Source organism: Tenrec ecaudatus, chromosome 16, assembly GCF_050624435.1.
Source record: "Tenrec ecaudatus isolate mTenEca1 chromosome 16, mTenEca1.hap1, whole genome shotgun sequence".
NCBI classification, from domain to species: Eukaryota; Metazoa; Chordata; class Mammalia; order Afrosoricida; family Tenrecidae; genus Tenrec; species Tenrec ecaudatus.
The window spans coordinates 111,534,732-111,559,562 of NC_134545.1; the positions used below are offsets into that span (position 1 = coordinate 111,534,732).

The 24,831-nt window shown below is 55.4% G+C and overlaps 1 protein-coding gene across 1 annotated transcript in view; it reads right to left on the bottom strand.

The window, feature by feature from the left end:
- TCERG1L (transcription elongation regulator 1 like) overlaps nt 1-24,831 on the bottom strand; it is a 142,465-nt gene that overhangs the window by 101,885 nt on the left and 15,749 nt on the right. Inside the window, exon 4 of the mRNA XM_075534820.1 lies at nt 10,711-10,896. Within this exon, the coding sequence (XP_075390935.1) occupies nt 10,711-10,896 (186 nt within the window). The remainder of the gene's footprint in view (nt 1-10,710; nt 10,897-24,831) is intronic.

Below are 24,831 nucleotides of genomic sequence, written 5' to 3' on the forward strand. Positions count from 1 at the left end.
GCAGGGCAGAAGTATCGATACAATCCTTGTGGGCTGATTGCACCGCGGAGGGCCGGGGGCACCGTGGCAGTCTTGGAAGAAACACAGCCACAGTTTTCCAGCGAGACCGTGACTCCCTCTGGACACGTCAGGGGAAAGGCTCTCGGGTTTGGTAGAGGAGAGGGACAGCGAGGCTGAGGGAGGCCCTCCCTCAGGTGGACACACGCCACTCACCACAACCCAGCAAGGTGGCAGCACACCGAGGAGGGAGACGGCGGTGCGGGGCCAGGCCGGTCTGCATTCTGTCATGCACCAGGCCTGGTAGGACATGTCACGTCCTACCACGTGCAGCTCTCCCACACGAGCCCTGGCCACATTCACACACCGAGAAGCCTCTGTGAGATGTAGCTACCCAAGCAGCTGGACCCAAGGGTCTCTGCCGGGAGCCACCGAGCGGCCTGCCCCAGCAAGCACCACCAGCGCCCCTTCCCTGCCTTGACTGCACGCCTAGCTACCTGTAAGGTCACTGGCTATTCCAACACAGCTGACCCCACACTTGTGCTGAAACGACCCAAGTGAGTGTGCCAGGACAGCTCTGTGACCATGGCAACGTGCTGCAGCCGAGCGACAGTCACCTGGGATGATGGCACAGCAGCAGGTGGCCCTTCCCCATCCTCCACCTGCAGATCACCTGCCCTGGCTCTCTGCCAAAAACTCAAACTCACCACCATGGAGTCAGGCTGAAGCACAGCGGCCCCCGTAGGTTCCCGAGACCGTCGCTGCTGACGGGAATAGAAAGTCTAGTCTTTCCCCCATGGAACTGCTGGTGGTTTCAAACTGCCGACCATGCAGGTCATAGCCCAGTGAGTCAGTGGGAGATGCCATAAGCCAGAACTTATTTTCTCAGAGCTTAAGAGGCATCTGCTCCAGGGGAGGCTCTCTGCCGGCTAGGCTGCGGGTGGGGGTAGGGGTAGGGGGAGGAGCTTCTTCCTGCTCTCAACTTCTGTAGACTCGGCCTTCCCTGGAGAGCTCCATGTGGCATGACGTCAATGGTCCTTGGGTCTGGGAGACCTAGAGACTCAGTCACCCCTGCTTCGTGGCACTGAGATCCCTCTCCTGCTCACCTGTCTCTCCTGGAACTTCTTGAAAGATAAACGGCAGCACAGGCCACACCCCGGGCAATGCCCTTACATACCATCTGGGCAGAGAGCTGTGTAAGGGGCTGCAGCCCACCCTAACCTGCCTCCTCACCCAGCACACCCCCGAGTCCCGCCTCACTAGCTAAGAGCTGCAGGGCGCAGGATGTGCAATACTTTGAATGATTACATCAGGTCCCAATAAGGAGGACACACACACACACCCGGGAAGTCTGACCTGGTTGGTCTCGTGGACGCATATGGGCGGGGGTCTGCCCGTGACACCAGTGTCCCCTTCTTGCTGTCCGGGCAGCATCTGGCTGGTCTGAAGTGGCCACTCTGGGGATGCCATAGGCCATGTCACACAGTAGGATGACCCCACAGCCCACCTCAGCCAGGCCTGGCCCTCAAAGCAGAAGGTGCCCGTCTCACACAGCCTTGTGTCTAGAGCCCTGCCTGCCCGGCAGAGGTAATTTATTCAGTGTCCTTCAGCAGTGGCGGCCTGGCCATGTCCTGATCGTTGGGTCATTGGTTTTAGAACCACAGCTCTACCACCGAGTGTGACTTATGGCCCACAGGACTGATGGCGGTGTACTTGAGGGGACACACAGGGCCGTGGGGAAGGAGAGCAGAGTCCTGGTCCTTGCTCTGCCCTCCCTGTTGGGGGTCTCGGGTGCCCCATCTCACATGCGCTGCATGTTCAGTGCCCCAGCTTTAAATCATGGGATTGGAGGATCCCGGGGATTGAATTTGCACTGAGGGGAATGGGGGAGGGGCAACTCCTTCTTCAATTTGATTTGCAGAAGACCTTCACCCTGGCCTGCCCTCCTAACCAGGGGTGCCAATCTCACTGACAGCAAACCCACTGGCATCAAGTCGATGCCGATTCACAGCAACTCTACAGGGCAACCCTAGCGGAACTGCTCCTGGGCGCTTCTGAGATGGAAACTCCTTACGGGAATAGAAAGGCTTGTCTGTTCCCCACGGAGCAGCTAGTGGTTTCCAACTGCTGGCATGGCGGTTAGCAGCCCCGGGCGTCCCCACTGCCCAACACAGCGGCTCTCCATCAGCACTGACAGTGGGCCGTGGGAGGGTCTAGGACCCCGATGGGACCCCAGCTGCTCATACAGAGCTCTGGCCGGCCAACAGACCCCCCTTCTGGGGCCTGGCTGGTTCTCAGGACCGAGGGCGGGTGCAGGATGCGCATGCTTGCAGAAGGCCGACGGCTCTTCAGTCTCTTGTGAGGAACACAGGAAAAGTTCTGAATCAGCAGCCCCGCCCCTCGACCATTGTGGGGCCTTCCCAGAAGTCCAAGCTGGATGTGCAGTCCAGTCATGTCCACTGGTCACCAGCCCCTCAGCAGGGACTCCGGAGGAGAAGCTGTCTTTCCCTGAACAAGCCCTGGGAGAGCCCTGCCCGTGGAGAGTTGCCTCGCCATGAAGACGGCGCGAGGAAGGCAGACAGTCCTTAGACAGAAGTCTTCCAGACGGTGACGGGAGGTTAGACACCCCACCCCCACCCTGGGAAGCAAGGAGCCAGCCTCTCCCCCTGGGATGGAGGGAGTACCAGCCATCGGCGGACCTGGGCAGAGAGTGGCCAGTGCAAAGGCCGGCAGCGGAGAGGCGCTCGTCTGGGCCCCGCCACGTTGCCGGTGCTATGGTCAGCTGCCACTGGACACGGAGGAGCAAGGCGGCACATGGTGTCTGCCGTTAGGTCGGGACTCAGGGTGGAGGCAGGCTTCCCGCTGCAGGCAAGGCCTCCACGAGCCAAGGACCGTAGAACCCTAGTCCAGAGGCACCGACAGGAGTGGCCATGGCTTCTTTCTTGCTCCACCACCTTGGGGTTTCCCCCAGGAGCAGCGCCCTCCCGACACCACGGATCCTCTGTCATTCTCCAAAGCCAGCCAAGCTCCAGGCCTCCCGGGGGTTCGCCAACGTGCCCTTGCCGGTTTCACGTGTGCTGACAGCGGGGGAAGAAGCAATTCCTGGATTCATTAACTAAAAAGGTGGGGGAGGAGGAGGGAGACTCCGTCCCCCTCGGCAGGGGGTGGCAGCTGTTAGCAGCACTGCTGAGTGTCCTGGACCCATTAATGAGCCAGTCTACTGCCTCCGGAAAGGCTGCCAAGCAGAGCCGGCATGGAGACGGCTTGGAAGTGTGGCCGCCCGGCTGGGAAGTTACTGATGGCAAGAAGGAGTCACCTCCAGCTGTTGTTTGTCGGGACCAAACGTGGCATTTACGCCATTATGCGGTTCTGGAAGCAGAACAGGTGGTAAATGGTTTCCAGGGCAGATGGAGTTTTCATATGCGATCGCCATAGCAACTTGCTCTCCGAGGCCCCAGGCTCCTTCTACCTGCACCACCACAGTGCCCCAAGTTCAAAATCAAATGCCGGATTCCAACAAGAAGAGCCCCGCACCCATTTGCCCTGGTGGGGATGGTGACCTTATGAATCTTGGCCACGTGAGCACCTTCTTGAATCCCCCGAGGCAGGTTGAGCAGAATCCCCGTGCGCCCGCTGGTTGCAGTCAAATGGGTCCAGTGCAGAGGGACCTGCGGCAGGTGTTTCTATTCCCTTAGACAAATCCTTCTCTGCGCTTTTTATATTCCACCCTGACAAACCTCGTGTTCTCAGAAGAGACGAGCAAACTCAGGCCACATGACATGAGCCTTCAGCCAGTGCTTCATGCTTAACTTTGGTGGACAGTGGAAGACGGGACGGGTAACCCGCTGCTGAGAGCTGCAGGCGAAGGTAAATCGAGGACCCATCACCTCTGTGTGGCCACTCTTGTCCAGCCTTCACAAGTCCGAGTGGAAAGGCACCCAGGCTGCCAGCTGTGGGGGGACTGCAGTGCCCTCTGACCCTGCTGCAGGGTCCCCCAGTTCAATTGCCTCCTGCTCCGCCCACTGATCCCAGCCACGCGGCCGAGAGCATCCTGGTAGATGAACAGCCCTTGGGCCCAGCGCTGCACGGCCTGGAGAGTGGCCAGGGCCCAAGGGAACTGCAGGAGGGTTCACTGCCTTCAAAGAAGAAAGTGAATCACAGACTCCCTACTCTGATTTCCAGGGCTTTATGATTTTAGCCAAGAAACCACACATTAAAAACCTGAGCCCAAACTGCAAAAGCCTGCCAGAATCTGCTCTCCTGGTGGGCAGTGCCCTGAGTCAGTACTGACTCACAGCGACCTCGCCTGCAGCAGATCCAACCACTGCTGGTCCTGCATTGTCCTCACGATCATTGTTGCCACAGGACTGTCGGTCCATCTCCTGGAGGGCCTTCCTCCTTTCCCATGACCCACCCCTTGACCAAGCAAAGGTCCTTCTCCAGTGCCCGGCCCCTCCCAGCAACATGTCCACAGGAAGTCTCCCCGCCCTCCATTGTAAGGGGCGTCCTGGTGGTACTTCTTTCAAAACGGGACCTTACTTCCCTCCATACATGCTCCATCTGCACGCTCAAACGTAGCCAAGAAGCTGGACTGCAGAAAGACAAACTTGGCCTCAGGGTCCTCTGATGACACCACCCTGCTTGTGAAAGGCAAGGAGACTTGACCTCATTAATCATGGAGTCAGAGCGCAGCACTCCGTGTGGGTTATGCATGGACACAAAGGAAGGACCTTCCCCACGACAATGCAAACATCCTGCGTGCTGCCTGAAGGACAGTCCACAACCATCAGCTCCTCCTTTCAGCATCTCCCAAGGCCTCCTGGATCCAGGCAGCGGGAGGGTCAAATGATCTCCGGGAGACCAGGAGTAGCAGGCGTCAGCTGATCTCAGTAAATGGAGACTGCAGATTTAAGCATTTGTGTTCAGAACAGTGGATCTTCTCTGTTTCTCCCTCCTCATCTCTTTATTCAGAAGAGGATGTGGAAAAGGGTGTCATGGCTGAGGTCAGATGGCTCTTGATTCAAAGCAAAGAAGACCAGAGAGATGCTGACATGTGTTTTATGGGTTATGCCAAGGCATTTGGCAGTGTGGGTCCTAACAAACTGGGAGACGAAGGGAATTCCAGAACACTGCCTGTGCTCACACGGAACCTCTGCGGAATCAAGCGGCAGTTGCACGAACAAAACAGGAGAATACCACTGGGTTTACAATCAGGAAAGGGGTGTGTTGGTGTTGTACCTCTCACCATGGTCATTCAATCTGTATGCTGAGCAAATCCTCAGAGAAGCTGGGCTATATGAAGAAGAATGTAGCATCAGGCTTAGAGGAAGGCTTATCAACAGCCTGCGACATGCAGATGACTTGAAGCGCTTGCTGATGAGGATGCAGGACTGCAGCCTTCAGTAGGGATGACGACTCAGTGAAGAGAAGACCAAAATCCTCACGGCTGGACCCACAGGTGGCATCATGAGAAACAGAGAAGAGGCTGAGTTGCCCAGGATTTCATCTTGCTTGGATCCACAACCAGTGCTCGTGGAAGCAGCAGTCAAGAGATGAAAAGATACACTGCACTGGATAAATCTGCTGCACGAGAGCTCACTAACGTGTGAACAAGCAGAGGGCTTTGGGGGGCTACGGTGCACCTGACTCACACCCTTGTGTGTTTCATCCCGTCATATGTGTGGGAAACGTGGACCTTGAACAAGGAAGACCAGAGAAGAATCGGGCGTTTGAATTGTGGTGCTGGAGAAGAATATTGAAAGTACTGTGGACTGCCCGAAGGACCAGCAAGTCTGTCTTGGAAGAAGTAACAGCCAGACTGCTCCTTAGATGCCAGGATGGCAAGACTTTGTCCCGTGTACTTTGGACGTGTTATCTGGGGAGACCAGCCCTCAGGGATGTCTTGCTCGATAAAGCAGAGGGGTAGCACCAAGAGGAGTGCTCTAGACAAGATGGATTGACACAGAAGCCCCAGCCCTGAGCTCAAACATTAGAACGACTGTGAGGATGAAGCAGGACCTGGCCGTGCTGAACTCTGTTGTACAGAGAGTCGTGTAAGTCAGAAAGAACCTGCTAGAGAGCACCTCTCAGCAGCAGCAAGAGGGTGTGGCCTGCTCCTTGTTAAACAGTCTGTGGGAAGACCGGCCACTCCTAGTGGACCTGGGTCTCCCATCACATTATTGGCCTCCTGCCACATGGCTTGCCAGTCCCAGGAGCCAGCAGACTGCTGACCCTGGATTCACGCAGCTCTGCAGCCACCAGCCTGTGGCCTTCTGCTTGTTCCTGTGGGAACAGGAGTCAGGAACTGCCTCCAGCTTACCCTCTGACCCACAGACTTGAACTGAACTGAACCTGAACTGGACAACTGTGTGAGCCGTTTCTTGATATAAATCTCTTTGTGTCTGCATACACACAAGCGTCACTGTCTCTGTTTCTCTAGAGAAGCCAGCCTTGCACACTCAGGAAGGACCGGTCTCCGGGAAAGACATCATGCTTGGTAAAGTAGAGGGGTCAGAGAAGGAGAAGACTTTAAATCGGGTGTGTTTCCAACAATTGTGAGCTGGCTAACGACCAGGCAGTGTTTTGTTTTCTTGAACACTGGGTCTCTATGAATGATCCCTGACTTGATAGCACCTAACGACAGGACAACATAGACACAGAAACAAGATAGGACAAGCAAGGGAGGCAGAGGCCACACGAAGACCAGGAAGCAGCGTAGGAATGCCTCAGGGCTGGGGAAACCAAGACAAGGATCCCATCCAGCCCACCCCCCAGCAAACAGAAAAGACAACGTTTCCCTGGACCCTGAGGTTAATTTCATGTTTTTCATCTCCTGACCCATGAGAAGGTAAGCACCTGTCCTCTCAGGTAGCCCAGCTGTGGGTCTTACATTCCCTCCCTGTCACAAAGTCTACTCCAACTTCTAGTGACCCTTGGGGACAGACTAGAACTGCTCCTGTGGGTTCTGAGGCTGTAACTCTCACCCAAGTAGAAAGCCTCATCCTTGTGCTACAGATCAGTTGGTGGGTTTGAACTGCTGATTCCAAGCAGCCCAATGCAGAAACCACCACGCCACCACGGATTTTGTGTGTTACCACAGCACCCAAAACAAAGCTGGCCTCTTACCACACATGTTTGCATGTCAGCCTCTCCATGTGACCTAGTGCGTCACGGCAACACGGGTAACAGGTCAGAGGGACAGGCATGAAACAACAGTTGTCAGCAAGGGGTCAGGTAAGAGGCCCCTTACATGCGGGTCCATGCAGCAGAATCAGAATCACTCTGCACGCTGTGCTAACATCCGTCTGAGGAAGAACCCTGAGTTTATTGTTGAACCTGGAGCTGTGCGTAGGAGGATTCAATGCTATGTGGCTTCCAGCGTGAAGCTCGGGGCGACTTACAGGTGACCTGGGATCTATCCTAGCAATGAGTGCCGCAGCGGGCCAGGCACACAGCTGGCTGGCTTCCAAGGTACACACCGAGTCCTGTTTACACGAGACCACAGTCTATTCACCTGTGATTCAGCTTTATGAAGGAACTTGAACATTTCCCAGCATGTGACACAGAGACACAAAGTAACTACCTGTGGTGAGGAGGCTGCCTTGCTGGATCCAGGCTGCCACAAACCCCAATGTGCAGAGCCCCGGTCCCTGTGACCCACTTGCAAGGAAATCGCCTAAAACAAGGCTGGCCTTTCTGCCCAGCACAGAGCCTGTTCCCGTCAGGGTATGAGGCAGGTCTGCATGTCTGAGCCATTAGCCCCCTCAGTATAGGCTTCCACAGTGAGTGGGTGTGACCACCACTGCTTGGTGTCAACTGGCTGGGCCAGAATTCAAGGATTTGACAGCTAAGATACCCCATGATGAGATCTCCTCCCAAGTGTGGACAGATTCCAATACAAATAGGCAGGGTGGGAAGGCTGGCTTGCTTTCTGCTGGGTGTGGATCCCGCATGTGGTACCTCATCTGCTTTAGACTTAAGCCAGCAGTCTGCTATGTTGTCTGCCGATCCTGGGAGCTGTCAGCAGTTTACCATCTTACCTTCTGACCTTGGATTCTTTCACCTTGGCAGCTAGCAGCCTGTCATCTAACATGCCATCATCTTAGGTTCATCAGCCCTTGACGTCCACTGTAAGAGCAAAGCGAAGCCTGCAGGCTGACATCTGACCTAAGACTTGGAGCTTGTCCGTCTGTGCAACTGTGTCATTTCCCGCGTCTATGCATATACACGCTTCACTGGTTTGCGGCTCCAGAAAACTGAACCTGAGCTAATAGGTGGGTTCTGGGCATGAAGCCAGTCTTCCTCAATGAGGCGCTGCCAATGCTGGGGCTAGATCCACCTTCTTCCTGTCAGCCACTCTGTGCTTTGTGGGGTGTTTAGCAGCCTCCCTGGGCTCTGCCCACGAGATGCCAGGAACAGTGGCCCCTGTGTCGGTCGGTTGTAACAACCAACATTGCCCCCAGGCATTGCAACGTTACCCCTTGGGAGCAGTCCCCCTGAGTGGGAACACTCACCAAAGAGTGGATGGTTCACTGGAGGAACTTTTGCCTCCCATGCCCCAGACCCAGGTTCAACCGCCACCATGGCACCTCACAAACAGCCAACAGTGTTAGCTCAAGGGGTTCATGCAGCTGAGATCTGTGAGATGCTCAGCAGGTTTCATGGAGCTTCCGGACTAAGATGCACTAGGAAGAAAGACCTGCAATCTACTTTTAGAGAGCACCGCGTTGTGGAAGGGGCAGGGGCAGGGGGTGTACATGGGCTCATCGTGAGTCAGGGCTGCGCTTCCAGCCACAGAGCAAGACCCAGGCTGTGCAGGTGGCCTGACTTTACAGCCCGGATGGCAGGCTGCTGGTCAAGAGTTGGAGCGGCTTCCTCCTGGGTAAAAACGGGTAAACTGATGGTCCTATGCTTCTAACCGATCGATTTGAATACAAAGCGAACTTTATGGAGACCTGGGTTCAGCTGGAAGTCCTGATTGTGACTGGTCCCGGGCTGCCCCTCTGCCCCAACCCCACTCCGGAATGCTGCCGCTCTCCTGCCATGCCAGCACCCCCAAAGGGGCATGATGATGCCCTGCCCCCCAGGCCTCCTGAGCTGTGAAAGCCCAACTGGTTAAAAAGTAAATGAAAATAACACCAAGCCCTGAGATGGAAAATCACCCCTCCCCCCGTCCCCTCTTGCCCCCAGCGCCCCACCCCCTGCGGCCGGACCCCAATGCCTTGGGTCTCCACGTGCGCCCCAGGGAACTGTGACTGTGGTTTGTTTGGTGAGCATGGCCACCTGACTTCAGAGGGGACCGCTGAGTGGTCACCCTGCCTAGAAACCCAGGGGCCTCCCTGTCCTTGGGAAGCCCACCGGCCACCGCAGCCTGGATTGCTCCAGGGATCCAGTGTCTCCTGTAACTATGCCGGGTCCACAGCAGCCCTGGGCATAGTCCAGTCAATGCCCTGAGGGTGATTCTGGAAGTTTCTCTCAGATCCGCATCCCCTCCATCTTCCTGATGGGCAGTTATCGACAAGTCAGACAATGCTGGCACTGGCCTGTGTGCACTCTGACAAGCACGAGTCTAGAATCATACAACACGCAGGCTCAGAAGATGCCAGTTCTCCTGTCACCGTATAAATTGGAGATGGCCCCCAGGGGCACATGGTCTGAGCTCCTAAGAGCCATTGTCTCAGAAGCATCAAAGTCTGTCCGTAAGCAGTGTCGAGGGGCGGCGTGTCAGTGTGATGGCCCCATGGCTGTGAGTGGCGCTCCCAGATGACTGGCACGTCCGCGGACTTCTCCTTCACACCCCAAGCGCAGGCACACTCACACGGAATGAAATCCAGAGGGGGCCTGAGTGGCTGGTTCACGCACACTCCCTGCATGCGTGCACACACACACACACACACACACACACACACACACAGAAAAGCCAGAGCTCGGACCAAGCTGTGTTAATAACCCCAAACAGTCCAAACACAGGAGGGGCCCAGAGGCATCCCCCGCCTCCTACTGTGCACATCACAGACAAGGTACACCCCATGTGAACCACGAGCCAGGGGTCTAGAACTCAGAGACTCCCCGAGAGCCCAACAAGGGGCAACATCACTGCTGCCTCTGAGGGTGCCCAGCCTGCTGCACCCCTGCTGGGAGGACACACTTCCAGGAGCTGGCTCACTCGGGCCCTCTGATTCTGGTCACTGGGAGCCCACCTGCTCCCACCACAAAGCCCTGGCCATAGGGGAGGCTCAGCCACTGGCAGACAGATTCAAGTGGACAGCACAGCCCCTCAGGACACCCCTGGGACTGAGCATCCTTCTTCCTGAGGTATTATCCATGCACCAGGGAGCCCAGGAGTGGACCCCAGCTGTTTAATGAGCTGATGGAGCCCATGGCAGCTCCCACTGGGCACCCATCAGGTCACATGGGCTCGGGTGGCACTCAGGCTGGGGCCTCAGCCCCAGGAGCACAGAGTTGGGCCAGGTGTGCACAGGGCCCAGTGCACAGAGCTCGCCCTGCAGGCCAGACCAAGAGGCTCTTGAGGCCCATGTCCTTTGTCCACACAGAAACACTGGGCTTGGCCAGATGGCAGGACTTGGTGGCTGAGGAGACAAGCCCGGCTCAGGGGAGCAGGCACAGGTCAGACGTCCTCACAGAGTGGCCCAGGCTTGGATGCCCCACCTGACCCCAAGCCAACTGGTATCGACACAGTATGAGGGCACTTACCTGAGAAGGGGATGCTCCTCAGGGGTATCTTGATGGGCGCCAAGGTCAGGATGTGGCAAGGCTGGACACTGGCAGGAGACAGGCCCCGGAGCCCCTCTGAGTCCACCGAGACCAGGGCGGCAGCCGCAGCAGCAATAGTGATGGCTGGACCGCTGCTGGCCGGCTTCAGGCTGCTGAGGCACCCACCTGCAGAGGGCAACAGGGAGTTCAAGTCAAGGGGTCCTGGGGGGCAGGCACCCACGTACTCACACACACTTCCCAGCTGCCTCTGGGGCACTTGGCCTCCCTTGTGTCTCTACAGAGATTCTGACTCTGATTGCTAGCAGAGATTTCTCATCACTGACCACTGACCACGTGGCAGTGCCTCCTTGGACATCCCCATGGCCTCCTGCTGAAGTACTCCAACCCCAGACGCTTGGTCTTTGTCCTGTTTGAGCCTTCATAAAGGGGCTCTCTAAAATATTCTTGCACTTGGAGTCTCCTTCCCATAAAACAACAAGTCTCAAGTTCAGAAGACAGGAGAGTAGATTTACGTCTATTGGCTACAAGCCTGTACTTTAAATTGGCCTGCACACACACACATGCAAATATACATACACATGCACGCGCACATGCGCGCACACAGTGCTGAGGGCTGCGCATGGCGTCCCTGAGCATGCCATCGCAGGAAGGGAGAGCAGAGCAGAGTGTCGGTGCTCAGCTGCGCACTGAGAGGCTCAGCATCCCGGTCTGCCCAGGGCAGCACAGAGGGCAGTCCTGGAGAGGCTGTCCCCTGGGAGCAGGCCTGGAGACCCTGTGGAGCACACAGCTGCCTCGGCTCAGACTCCACTGGTGTTGCTTTGCCAGAGACACCATCCAAATGGCCTTGGATGCAGGCAGGGCCACAGGAGGGACCAGCAGTGGGCTGGTGGAGAGAACTTGGGAGCCAGAGCTTGTCTCTGAGGTGGGCAGCTCTGACGCTCCCTGCCCTCCCCACCCCCAGCCACGGAGAAGCCCCGTTTCCAAACAGGGCCAGGAGCAGGGCACGGGGTGTTTGAGGGGCACCATTCTGGCCCCCAAATACTCTGTCTTTCATCTTCCCGGCCTTGCATCCTGCACGGGAAGGCCAGGTGGCATCGCGGGCACTACCTGTCCTGGGACTGGAGGCACTATTCTCTCAGTCCCGTTTGTCCTATTGTCCGGGGGGTATGAGTCAGGGGAGCCTAGACACCCTGCCTGGATGGGGTATGGGCTGGTAGCCAGCTGCTCCCCAGAGACACCTCTCATCTATGTCTGACTGATAAACCGTTACATCAAGGGGCTCCCCTGAGGACTGGGAAGTCCCTTCATCTTGTAAATAGGCTCCAAGACGAGACATAGACAGTGGGATGCAACCCATCCAGAGAGCCTCCGGCCTCTCAGGGAGTGTCTGAGACGCTGACCTAGCAGGACCGCTCAGAGTCAATGAGCACAGCAGAACAGTGATGAACCAACCAGTGCCGCCTCCCCCCACACCTGCTCCCTGTGTTCGGGAGGCCAGCCCAGGCACTGGGACCCGCAGGAGGCCAGCCCTGGGTCTCCACCGCCACCCCGGCCACCTGCATTGTCACTGTTATCCTTGGCTTCCTCCACTGGTTGACGAACAAGGAAAAAAAGCAGGTGGGGGGTTTGTAGGTTTTGTTCAGAAATAAGGACAGCCCACTGGAACCAAAGCCACCAGACAGCCTGGCCTCACTGCACTGGAGTCTCCTCCCTCGGACTTGGCCAGGTGTCACCAGATGTGTTTAAGCTGACCCTGCTTGGCAGGACTTCCACGGGCCACACCTGGGCCCCTGTTGAGTCCTAGCCCGCCATCTTTGTCACCGCTTCTTTCTGCAGAGAGCAGTGGCAGACCCGTCCCCAGCCCAGCCCTGCCGGAGGGCCCCTCGCCCCACAGGGCCACCTGACCCCAGGGGCTCCACGCTCATGCCCGGAAGAGCCTCTTGCCACTAGGCCAGGCCAGGGCAGGCCCTTGGCAGGCTGCACAGCAGAGGAACAGCAGCTGCTCCGGCACAGAAGCCTTGGTGGCCAGCGGTTTTATGCTGGACTGCTGACCACAAGGTCAGAACGTGGTTCAAAATCACGGGCCATTCCTTGGGAAAGGATGGGCTCTCTACTCCCCAATTAGTTCACAGCCCCAGACATGCACAGGAGCAGCTCTATCTGGTCCTTCAGGGTCACCCTGAGATGGAATTGACTTGATGGCAGTGAGTATGGTCTGGGTTTTGGAAGGAGTCTTGGTGGTTTGGTGGATCCATGCTGAGCTGCTAACCCCAAGGTCAGCAGTTTGAATCCACCAGCTGCCTGCCCATTGGGAGAAAGACAAGGCTTTCTACTCCTGTAAAGAGTTACTGTGAGGATCACTTGTCCCTGTCCTGCAGGGTCGCTCTGAGTGGCCATCGACTCCATGGCAGTGAGTGACACAGTTGCGATTCCGTGTCTCAACTGCCCCGTGGGAGGCCCCTGGCTGAGGATAGGGTGTACAGAGGAAACAGCGGGGTGGCTTGGCATCCTTGCTGGAGAGGAGTCCTACTCTGACACACACCAGCTGTTGCTCCTTCAACACGCAGCAGCCGAGACCACGTTGGCAATCATTAGTCTGCGCTGTCTGCTTAGCACGCGCGCCCTTCTCCCCTGGAAATCCTGCAGGCGATCCTCTCCCCACTGGTAATTATTTCTGACGAAATGACTGTTTAAACAGAACCGTCGCTGTGGGCAGGCAGGGCTGGTGCAAGGCATGCCCTGGAAGGGACCTTGGAATAGAGAATGGAATGGGGAGGCAGCACAGGGGGCCGCAGGCGGGATGGGGGGCAGGACAGAGGGAGGAGCAGGCAGGACAGAGGGGGAGGAGGTAGGTCAAGGGGGAGCAGGTAGGGCAGAGGGGGAGGAAGTAGGACAGGGGAGTAAACAGGTAGGACAGAGGGGGAGCAGGTAGGCAGAGGGGAACAGGTAGGATGGAAGGGAAGGAAGTAGGTCAGGGAGGAGCAGGTAGGACAGAGGGGGAGGAGGTAGGACAGAGGGAAGCAGGTAAGACAGAGGAGAGCAGGTAGGACAGGGGAGGAAACAGGTAGGACAGAGGGGAACAGGTAGGACAGAGGGGGAGCAGGTAGGCAGAGGGGAACAGGTAGGACAGAGGGGGAGCAGGTAGGACAGAGGGGGAGCAGGTAGACAGAGGGGAACAGGTAGGATAGAGGGGGAGCATGTAGGACAGAGGGGTTCAGGTAAGACAGAGGGGAACAGGTAGGACAGAGGGGGAGCAGGTGGGAGGAAAGGGGTGTGTGGGACAGAGGGCCCTGACTCATGGGCCAAGGCTCATGCTGCAGTGGCGGCGGTGGAGGGCAGTTCTCAAGCTGGCCTGACAGGTTGCCCAGGCTGCCCAGACATCAGCTTTGACCGGCACCAGTCCCATCACCTAGTATACTCATCCAGACACTCGTCCCAGGTTGCAGAGTTGGCAGTGGTGGTGGGGGGGGGGAACCTGCTGGTACCTCAATATGCCTGCCCTGCTTCCCAGGCCCCAGAGTCAGGGGATTCACCTGAAACCCCAATAAATACATCCCTTCCACACCTCAGAGTTAAGGAGCCCTTCCTGACATTTAATCTATCTGACTGCTTTCCTCTGGTCAGAGGGCCTGCATGACTCCAAGTATATCCAGCCTCTTTATGAGGCTCCAGAATCAGGGACGACCAGCCTGACACCCCAATATGTCTTAGCTTCCCTCCACTGACCCACCAGTACTTAACTGGGAGGGGACACTTGTCTCTGGACTCAGCAGCTGGTGACCCCCAAAAGTTGGTGGCCAGTCTCTGTCCCCACTCAATATTTCTTTGGGACCCAGGCGGTAGGCACAGACTTCAAGTCCCCACATCAAAGCTCTGACAACCCCCCTCCCGCCCCCAACAGTTGATGACACTCCAAAGCCAACATCTCCATCCCTGCTGTGACAGATGGCCTGTCTGCCAACCAACTAACTGTCTGATCCGGACAGCTGGGGGACCTTCCCATAGGTAACCCCCACCCCCGAGTGAGGGGTCCCCAGGTATGGGTTCTGCCTCAGTCTCCATCAAGGACGACCAGTAATGTCAGCCGTGCACACCATGTGAGGCTCCCCTGTGGGAGTCTCCATCCCCTGTGAGGATGCGCTCAACACGGAGGATCTCAAAGCCCTGCAACCACCCACCCTGGAGCCAGGAGTGCAGCCGTACAAGGCCAGGCAATCACTGCTGCTGAGAAACAAGCTGACCTACTTGGCTGTGTGCATCAGTTTCAAAATGCTGATTTATGGTTACTTTTATGATTCCATGTAACAGCGCAGGGCCATTTAAAGATCTGTTTTACTAGAGCCTGCGAGTAATTCCTCTATCCATCTATCCGGAAGAACTGGTGCCTCCTACTACTCACTACTTGTTAGGGAGCATGTCTGGGAGGATGAGGACAGAGGGCAGGACAGCAGCTTCCTCCTTTGTGACTCCCTGGGGACCCCCGGGGACTTCTGGGGAGCTGTGATCTGTGTGTGCCAGGGACTACATTTCATCTATCAAAACAGAAGCCAAACCCACAGTGAGTCCATTCCCACCCACAGGACCCTAGACAGGGGTTCCAAGGCTGTAAATCTTTACAGAGCAGATGGCCTCGTCTCTCTTCCATAGAGCGGCTGGTGGATTTGAACTGCTGCAGTGGGCGGCCGGTGCTGAGTCCATGGTGCCACCAGGGCTCACTGGCACTGGCAGGTTAGGCTTCAGTCCCGGTATGAGTATGCCCCACTGCATCAGCCAAAGCTGCACAGGACCTTGTGGCTGCCAGATGGGAGGCCATGCAGTCAGACCCCTTCCCGGACCTGCACTGTCCTCTCCCACAGTCGCTGTCTGAGACTGCCTTTGCAGTCGTTGTGTCCGTCCACTTCTTCTCTGACCCTCCACCTTTCTTGGCCTGCTGTCCCTCTCCAGGTCCCCCTGATGACAAATCCAGGGGCGTGTGACAAAGACTCTCCTCTGCTGGGAGCCTCAGGGCCAGACAGCCAGGAGACTGGGGGGGGGAGGGGTCTTGCATTGACCTTGAGCAGAGGACAGGATCTGGAGTGCTAAGACTCTGTGCCTGTCTGCAGCCACTTCATTCATGCACATGGCGGGGCTTACCTGTTCCCGCCTGTGGCCGGGCCCATGGCCTCCCTGGCGACAAGATGCACCCTACTGCTGATCTTCGGGCCTTTCAGGCCTTGCTGCATCCAACTTCACTAGGACACGGGGACTATGGCATCTCAGCATTGAGAACCAGGCAGCCACAACTGCTGACACCTGCCTGAGCAGCTTGGTCCTTGGGGCCAGACCAGGGCAGCTCAAGCCCCCAAATGCAGAAGCCCAGGGCTGGGGCTTTCCACAGACGGAAGCACTTTGATCAAAGGACCACAAGCCTGCTCCCTGGCCCCCACCCTGCTGCGCCAACTCTGGACTGGCTTGGTCTCTCAAACCGTGTAAAGTGAGCATCCCAGAGGGCAGGGCACATCGGTGCCACAGGGCAAACCTACCCCATCACCTCCACAGGAGCTCAGAGATCTTTCCAGAACACAGACCTGTGGAGGGCCCCTCTCTCAAACTCCCTGCACCAGCTAAGCCAGCAACACCCCCGGCAGGGTGGAGGAGGGGTGTACCCCTGTGGTCTGCGGCACCTGCACCATCCCCACCAACAACCACAGCTCTGCCACCGGGAGGGACCAAGCAGGACCAGAGCTCCAGGAGCCGTCAGCTGCCTGCTCCAGATGGTCTGGCCAAAACTACATGGAGGGGTCACTCCCCAGCATGATCGCAAACAGCCAACTCACCAGGCTGCCAGAGAAATAGCCTGGAGTTCAAGGCCACCCTGAGGAGCTTGGAAAGGCCTGGGTACTCCACCTCCGAGAGGCAGCCAGCCATGCACGCCTGGTCCCCAGTGAACTCGCACAGACTCAGGCAGATGGGTCCAAATCAACTCAACCCAACTGAGGGTTAAAATACACCCATTATTCCTGAAGAGGACGTTTGTCTTCATGCACAGAGGCAAAGGCGCCCAGGCCACCGCCGAAGACCAAAGCACAGGGCTGGGGGCTGGGCTGCAGCCAGAATGCTGGTCTTTCCAAATACTTCTCAGAGCTCGGAGCTCAAGAGGTGTGTCACCTCTGAGCCCTGCACTTGCACAAACACCAGCCGATCCCTGAGCTGACATCTCTACTGGGGGCCTATACTGTTTTCCTGGGCGAAGGCTCCAAACTTGTATGTATTCCAAAAACTCACGTATGTCAATACCTAACAGCATATTATAAAGACATGATGAGAGCATCCAGTACAAGTAGAAATTCACATGAAGGGTCTGGATGCCTCCCACCCACATAACCAAGTCCTAAGGCACAAATAAGTGTCAGCTCTTCAGACCCTTAGGAGCCTGGAGACATAGTGGTCACGAGTTGGAACTGCTAACCACAAGGTCAGCCATTCAAAACCACAGTCTCTCCAAGGGAGAAAGATGGGGCTTTCTACTCCCGTGAAGAGTTACAGTCTTGGAACCCCACAGCGGCAGTTCTGCCCTGTCCTGTTGGGCGGGTGACTCTGAGTCAGCACTGAGTTTAGTTTGGGGAAGGGCTAGTCGTTAGCCAGTAAACCGTGATGACAATGTTGACTTCAACACTCAATGAAAACCTGAGCAATGAACAGCCAAAGCATCTTCAGTTAGCGGAGGGAGGGAGGGGGAAACTGAGGAATAAACCGCCATGCCCTCATGTTGTTAAATGCTAGGTCAGAGCAACAAGATAATATTTAACCAGACCTCCTCATTTAAATAATCATAGCACAAACTCTCCCAAGAAGAAAGGTCATGCTCACTAATTTATTCAGGCGGTCACTTTCACAGCCAAGCCAGGTGGGCACTGGAGACAGGGGATGGGGACGAGGACAGGCTGGTCTCCTATGTGGGCACAGAACAAAATGCCTGGCCCTGCAGACCCCCAGGCCTTGCAAGCATGCGTCATGAAGAGGCTGGGGTTCTCCAAAGATGCAAAAAGCAAACTAACATATTTAAGTTAATGCCATCACCAGGGTAATCGATTAAAGAAGGGAACATGTGATTATCTGAGGGGAGGGGTCTGCCGGCCAGGGAAACTAGACCGAGGGCAGCTCAAAAGTCATGTGGTGACCGAGTTGGTGGACGCCAGAGAGGCCATCTTATTAAGGAGGTCTTTTAATAAAGCAGAAACCTGCAAGTTCTTCACAGAAAGGGCAGTGTGTCCGTCTCCACCTTAGAACTGTCTCCACTCTCATCAACTGTTCTCTAAGATGAGCTCACAAGTCACCTCGGGTACCTTCCCAATGGGCTCGCGTCGCGGAGCTGGTCCTGGCCCTCCATCCCCTGCAGAGATGCCCTGGTGCCGCCTCGGAGTGCCTGAAAGGTGGCGTGTCTGAACTGAGGTGCATTGAGAGGGCAGGGCGCATTTCAAGGAGTTTAAAATATAATAAAAAGACTCTGTGAGACACATCTAATAGTGGACTACATGCTGAAATCAGACTATTTGGGGTTGAGCAAAATAAATTATTAAAATTCATCTCACCTGTGTTAAGATGTGAACACCAGAAAGCGTTCCATTATGCATGTGACTCACACTCTGCTGTCATCGGAGAACTTCAGAATCAGTCAAAATCCACACTCCCACCACTAAGCTGGTGCCGACCCAGTGACCCTCCAGGACCGAGCACAACTGCCCCGTGGGTTTCTTGGGCTGTAACTCTTTACAAGAGGAGAGAGTCTCTCTCTCTCTCTCTCTCTCTCTCTCTCTCTCTCTCTCTCTCTCTCTCTCTCTCTCTCTCTCTCTCTCTCTCAGCTTCAGAATACATCCTTGAATTTTAAAATTTTTCCAATAAGTAAGGGACTAATAACCCAATACCAAACTGGGTGCCTTCAAGTCAATTCTGACTGCTGGGGACCCCACAGGGCCCCACCGAGTTTTCAAGGGCAGATGGCTCAGATCTTCAGGATTCTTTCCCATGCCTCCCCCCTGCCCACCACACACAATGAGTCTGAGCTGCCCACTTTCAGTATGAAGCTGAGTACCCAGCCTCCTGACACCCGCACAGGGCAGGGGCTGGTGGTGCCCACCTCACATGTAAAAGTCCCCTGAGCTCGAATTCCACCTTGTTACTCAGCCTGCAGTGCAGACAGCCTGGACCCCACTGGTGACTGGCGGTGGCATTGCCTGGTGCCCATAAATCCCAGGACTATAATAAGCAGCCCGGTACAATCCAGGTTCCTTAAAGACATGAACTACGTTGACAAACACAAACCCCATTTACCTTTCCCCATTCTCTCCCCAGTCCCCCAAGTTTAGTCAAAGTCTGAGTATTGACCGCTGGGTCTGAGGAGCAATGGAATGGTGCTGCTCAGAGCACAGGGAGCAAAGAGAGGGGGGGTGTCAAAGGAGCAGCAAGGGGCCCCCTGGCTTCCAGGGACCCATGCGACCTCCTGTTCAGAGGAGCCGGGGTGCCTGGGAAGATGGAGTGGGATTGGTGCTACGGTGTCGCATCCAGGCCAGCCTCAACAGCTCGCTGTCAGATGACACTGAGCCCAGGGGTGCTGAGGGCTAAGCTCCCCACTGCTAAATGGACAGTGTGAGTCCAGCAGGGGAGGGCAGTCCAACCAAGTGGTCACCGTGTCTCTTTCTGAATGCTGATTATTGCCAGCCAGCTCCCATCTTCTCGATTTTTAATGAGTATCTACTATGTTCCTGATCAGAAAGCTGCCAGAACCGCTCCCACACAGAACCGCTCCCACACAGAACCGCTCCTACACAGAACCGCTCCCACAATGGAGAGCGAGGATGTCACCTGCTGCCACCGCTGTCGGACAGCCCCATGGTGCTCACAGAGAGTAAGGGCCTCGGCCACCCGTCTCACAGTCAGAAGCCCCGTGGAGGACCTGCCTGGCAGGGTTCCTGCCCCGCATCCTGCGCACCCAGCCTCAGACTCAGAGAACCCAGGTCTTGTGAAACCCACAGCCATGAGGCAGGCTCCAGTTCATAGTGAGCCTGCAGGGCAGGACACAACTGCCCCGTGGGGCTCCGAGGCTGTCAATCTGGGAGCAGCCTGCCTCAGCTTTCCCCCCGAAGACGAAGCGACTGACGGGTTCAAAGGACTGACCATGAGGCCAGCAGCCCAAGACATAGCCTGCCATACCACTAGAGCCCCTCGCAAGCCCATCTCTGCTCCCCATTCACGTGGTGGCATCATGGTCACCCTTTGGCTGCAAACTGAAAGATCAGCAGTTGGAAACCAGGAGCCACTCACCAGTGAAAGATGAGGCTTTCTACTCCAGCAGTGGTTCTCCATCTTCCTCACACTGTCACCCTATCCCACAGTTCCTCATGTGGTGGTGGCCCCACATGACCCCACATGCTACTTCATAACTGTCATTTTGCTACTGTTATGAATCATCATGTAAATATCTGATATGCAGGATGTATTTTCACTGTTACAAATTGAACATAATTAAAGCATGAATCACCAAAACAATATGTAATTATATACTGTGAAATATTTCTTTCTAATGACAAATGAATGAAGTTTTGTCTGGAAGCATGGCGTAGCATGGGTAACACAGTCTTCAAGCTGGGTACTCGTCTGTGGGTGGACATGAAAGTGGGTAGACCAGCCTGGAGATGGATAGAGGAGAGGTGTTCCAATGGTCTCAGGTGACCCCTGTGAAAGCGTCATTCACCTCCAAAGGGGTTGCGACCCACAGGTTGAAAACCACTGTTCTAGTCTCAGAAACCCACAGGGGCAGCTCCGCCCTGACCTGCAGGGTGGCTGTGAATGGGAATTGTGTCGAAGGCAGCAAGTCAGGATGGTTGGTTGGCACACACCTCATCCTGAGCCACGAACAACAGTTCTTTCTTCCACGGGTCCTAAAAGATCTGACTATATTAGCTTGTTTTTACCATTTTACTAGGAGCTCTTACAGATATTACTATAATCCATAGTTCCATCAGATCAAGCATCGCTGTACAATTGCTGTCATCATCATCATTTTGAATACATTTCCTTTCTGCTTGAACTCTTTGATATCAGCTCCTCTTTATCCCCTCCCTCTCCCACTCTACCACCCCCATGGACCTATTAGAATTATTGTTGCCATATTTTACACCCTCCAATGTCTCCATTCACCTACAATCCTGTTGTTCATTCCCCTCAAATGGATTATACATTCCTCATTGCCACCAGCCCCCATCGCTGCTACCGCCCTCTCTTCCTGTGCCCTCTGGGAATCATTACTACCCTTACTGTTTCTGAGGAGTTCTCTCTCTTGGATTCCAAGCACCGAAAGATCGTCATTGTACAAGTGTACATATGCAGGTCTAGCAAGGTTAGTGAGGCAAAACTAAGGCCATAATAGTGGGGGAGGGGAGCATAGTAAAGTAGAGGATAGTGTGTGTTTCATCAGTGCTCTGCTGCACCCTGGATTTATCATCCTTTCCATGTGGCCCTTCTGTGAGAGACTGTCCAATGATCTTACAGGTGGGTTTTGTATCAGTTTTGAAAGCGTCTGAAAGCCAAGGTTCCCTTGGCCACTGAGGCTGTCCACACACAGCAACCCCATGCTTCACAGGGCCTCACTGCCTATGGGGTTTCTAAGGCTGTGGCCCCTCGGGCATGGGTGCAGGCCTTTCTTCCTCAGCAGCACGGGTGCACTAGCAGCATCTTGAAAAAGAGACTGCAGGCATGGAGGGTACGAACTATTTCTGCCTTCCTACCACCGGCAGAATGGACGCTCTGACACAGCCCTCTCCTATAGATGTGCCGCCGAGACTTGTGTGCAGCCTTCTGTGTCAGGACCACGTTGAGAACAGAGTGAAAGTCCCCCGGTGCTGTGTAGGATGACACAGATGTGAGTCATCATTTGTGTTCATCATGTGTGTGTGTGAGTGCCATCAGAAGCACTTGAAATGGTTTTCTCGGGTTTTGAAAACTTAGTCATGTTGTTGGGATAGTTTTACAGCCCCCAAATTAGGCAGATTCTGTATCTTCAGAATGTTCCATTTCTGCGCTCAAGACCAGGCTGGTCCTGTTTCGCTAAGAAGCACATCACTGCTTGTGTATGATATGTGAATTTTATATCAAGAAATTACTAAAAAAAATCCGAAGTTAGCCAACAGCTCCCCATGGGGGAAGCGTTTTTGCCCCGGGGGCAGAGTCTCTGAGGCTGGTGCTGGAATCACTGGAAGGGATCAGGAATGTTTCCTGACGAGTGCAGTCGATGGCAATGACACCTGTGTGTAGACAGGTTGGATTGGAGAGTACTGTTGTGCATATTTTCCCCACAGCAAAAATAATAATAATTACACTGTAATGAGCCCAAGGAAGAAGAAACAGTGCTGGCGTCGACTGGGACTGACTCAGCTCTCCTGGCCTGATGGGACTATGGAATTTTACCATATGTGGAAGAAGGGCCAATAAAACAAAACAAAAGCAGCATGTTGCTTCTCAGCAAACAATCGTGCTTTCTACTGCTGGGCTCCACCCCCAGGAGAGGCGGCTGAGAGCCCCACTCTACCCTCCACCCGCCCACCCTACCCCACCCCTGTGCTCAGTCATTCCTGCCAGCCCTCGCTTTTCCCCACGCTGCCGCCAAGTCGCCAGGTCTAAGCAGCTCTGAGGCCGCAATCAATACCCTGTCCTTTGCACGCTTCTGTTCACATTTCACTGGAGCGTCCGGTAAATTCTGAGAGTTTGTCAATGGAAGGGGATGAGTTTTCAAACTATAAAAGTAAATCATAGTCCGGCGGTCCTCTCTGACTGCAGTGGCGGGCACTTCCAGGGGGCAGTCCCAGGAGCATGGGAAAAGATGAATGACTCTTTCGGATGCCCGCCGAGGCCCCCAACCCAGGGCTGGTTTGCAGATGCGCAGCCTGCTGGCCTTCTGCTAATGTCCAGGTCAACAGTACGAAGCCACCAGTAGCTCCACAGGGGAAAGAGGGGGCTTTCTACTCTCGTCAAGAATGACAGTCCCGGAAACCCAAAGGGCAGTTCTACCCTGTCCCGTGGGTCACTGAATCTGAATGGCCTCGATGGCCATGCGTTGGTTTACGTGGGAAAGGACGTCTCCCTGCGTGCTTTCAGAGAGCAGTGGTCTTCTTGTGACAACGCCGGAGACATGGGTTCAGTTTCTCTGAGGTCCCCTCTCCTTACTTCCACAGCCAGGACCCAGCCGCGCGGCCTTCTCCCCGACGCTGCGGAGTCTCGGGTTCACAGCTCCGTCTAGGAGCCATTTTGAGACTTGGGGTTGTTTGCTTTTATTTGGGTTGATATTGACCGAGGTTTGTGTTTGAAGACAGAGGCTCGGTGGGTCCAGAGCCAGCTGGGGGAGACAAGTCCATGTGATGGAATTGTCCCTGCAGCCTCACGAGCCCGATAGTCACCCGTGGGCAGGGCTTGTTCCGACTGCCCCGCCGCTGTGTTCGGTCGGCCGCTGCTCCTCCCCGGTGCCCACTCCACACACCTGCGTGCTAGCCACCCGGCTAGCGTGCGTCTTTCATGGTCATGGCGCAAAATTGCCGTGGGTCTTCCCCCTGCTGGGCCTCCCCACGCCCACGTGGCACCGTCCGCCAGGCGCTGGGTGAGTCATTTTGTTTGGGTCTGTGTGGAACCCATTGATCAGTTTGGAGAGAACTGACATGTTAGCATTATTGAGTCTCCTAATTCATAAACATAAACCATTTCTCCCATGTGCGTGTGTGTGCGCATGTGTGTGTGTGTGTGTGTGTGTGTGTGTGTGTGTTGCTGCGGGAGAGTCCATCACAATTTTAAAATTTTCACTCCTCAATAGTTTTCTCTTTGCAGCCTAGGAAACTTGGGGGTCACTCCCAGCCTCTGCCATTTGTGGGCGTCGTTTCAGTGCTGTCGCTGCTGCTCCCCACCAGGGCGTAGCCTCAGGGTCACAGTGCCCCCCTCACCATGCAGCAGAGGGAGCTACAGCCTGAGCGGCCCTCTTCTCCATGGGCTCAGTCCAGCGGGAGCTCAGGCTGTGGCCTCTGGCTCTGAGGGCCTGCCAACCCAGGGGCCCACCTTCCAGTTCTGTATGGGAAGAGTGAGGCTCCCGGCCCTTTTACCTCATCTAGCTCAGCCTAGGTGCTCTGCAGCCCTGGGCAGCCCTTCATTGGAAATTCTGGCGGCAAAACTCCCGGCAACAGAGTAGCACGCAAATCACCACAGTAAGACAGGACAAGCCGACAGGCAGGCGCGGCCTCCAATGGTACTGTCACTGTATTTCATTTTGCACTGGCTCACTGGTAGCAGTACCGGGGTGCACGTCCATTCTGTGCACAGACACGCTGTGACGGTGCAGCCCGGCAGCCCCATGATGACCAGGGGAGGCTGTGGGAGATGCAGCCGTCGCCTGCGCACAAAGGCAGGGCAGTGTGCGCCTGACTGGCCGATCTCTGCAGGCTTTGGCCCCTGGGGGCTTCAGCACAGAGTAACAGAGCCCGAGACCCCAGCCTGCTTCTTGATCTCAGACGGAAGCACGGGTCTTCACCAGATGCTGTATCACCTGCAGGTTAGTCCTGAAGTCTTCTGGTTCAAGGACGTTCCTTCAAGTTCAAGTTGACAGTAGTGTCCTGTTGGTGGTGGTGTTGTGTGTGTGTGTGATCGTTCTCGTTTTAAAAAATTTTAACTTTACTATTATTATTTCCTCTATATTTTGTCATTTTCCCTATTGTTTGTAGGATATGACATGTGCACACACATGTGCTATGTCGCTGCACAGCCCACGCCATGGAATCAATTCAGGAAAGCATCCATTTAACCTCCCTGAGCCTGTGCTCCTTGCTGTCTTTTCTTCCCCCACCTCCCTCCCTCCATCGTTTCCTGTCCCTGCCCTCCCTCTACACACCCCTCAACCCTGGCCTCATCACTGCCTTTAAAGTCGTATCTTCTGGTGCGAACACCTGGTTTCCCTTCATTTATTTTCCTCTGTAACAATGGTTCTACAAGATGTTTATCTTCATGAGATGAGCTGACCATGCTGAACATTGTGTTCTCTCATTCCATCCATGAGTGTGTGACAGACTCCCCGTCGGTTTGTGAGGCTGT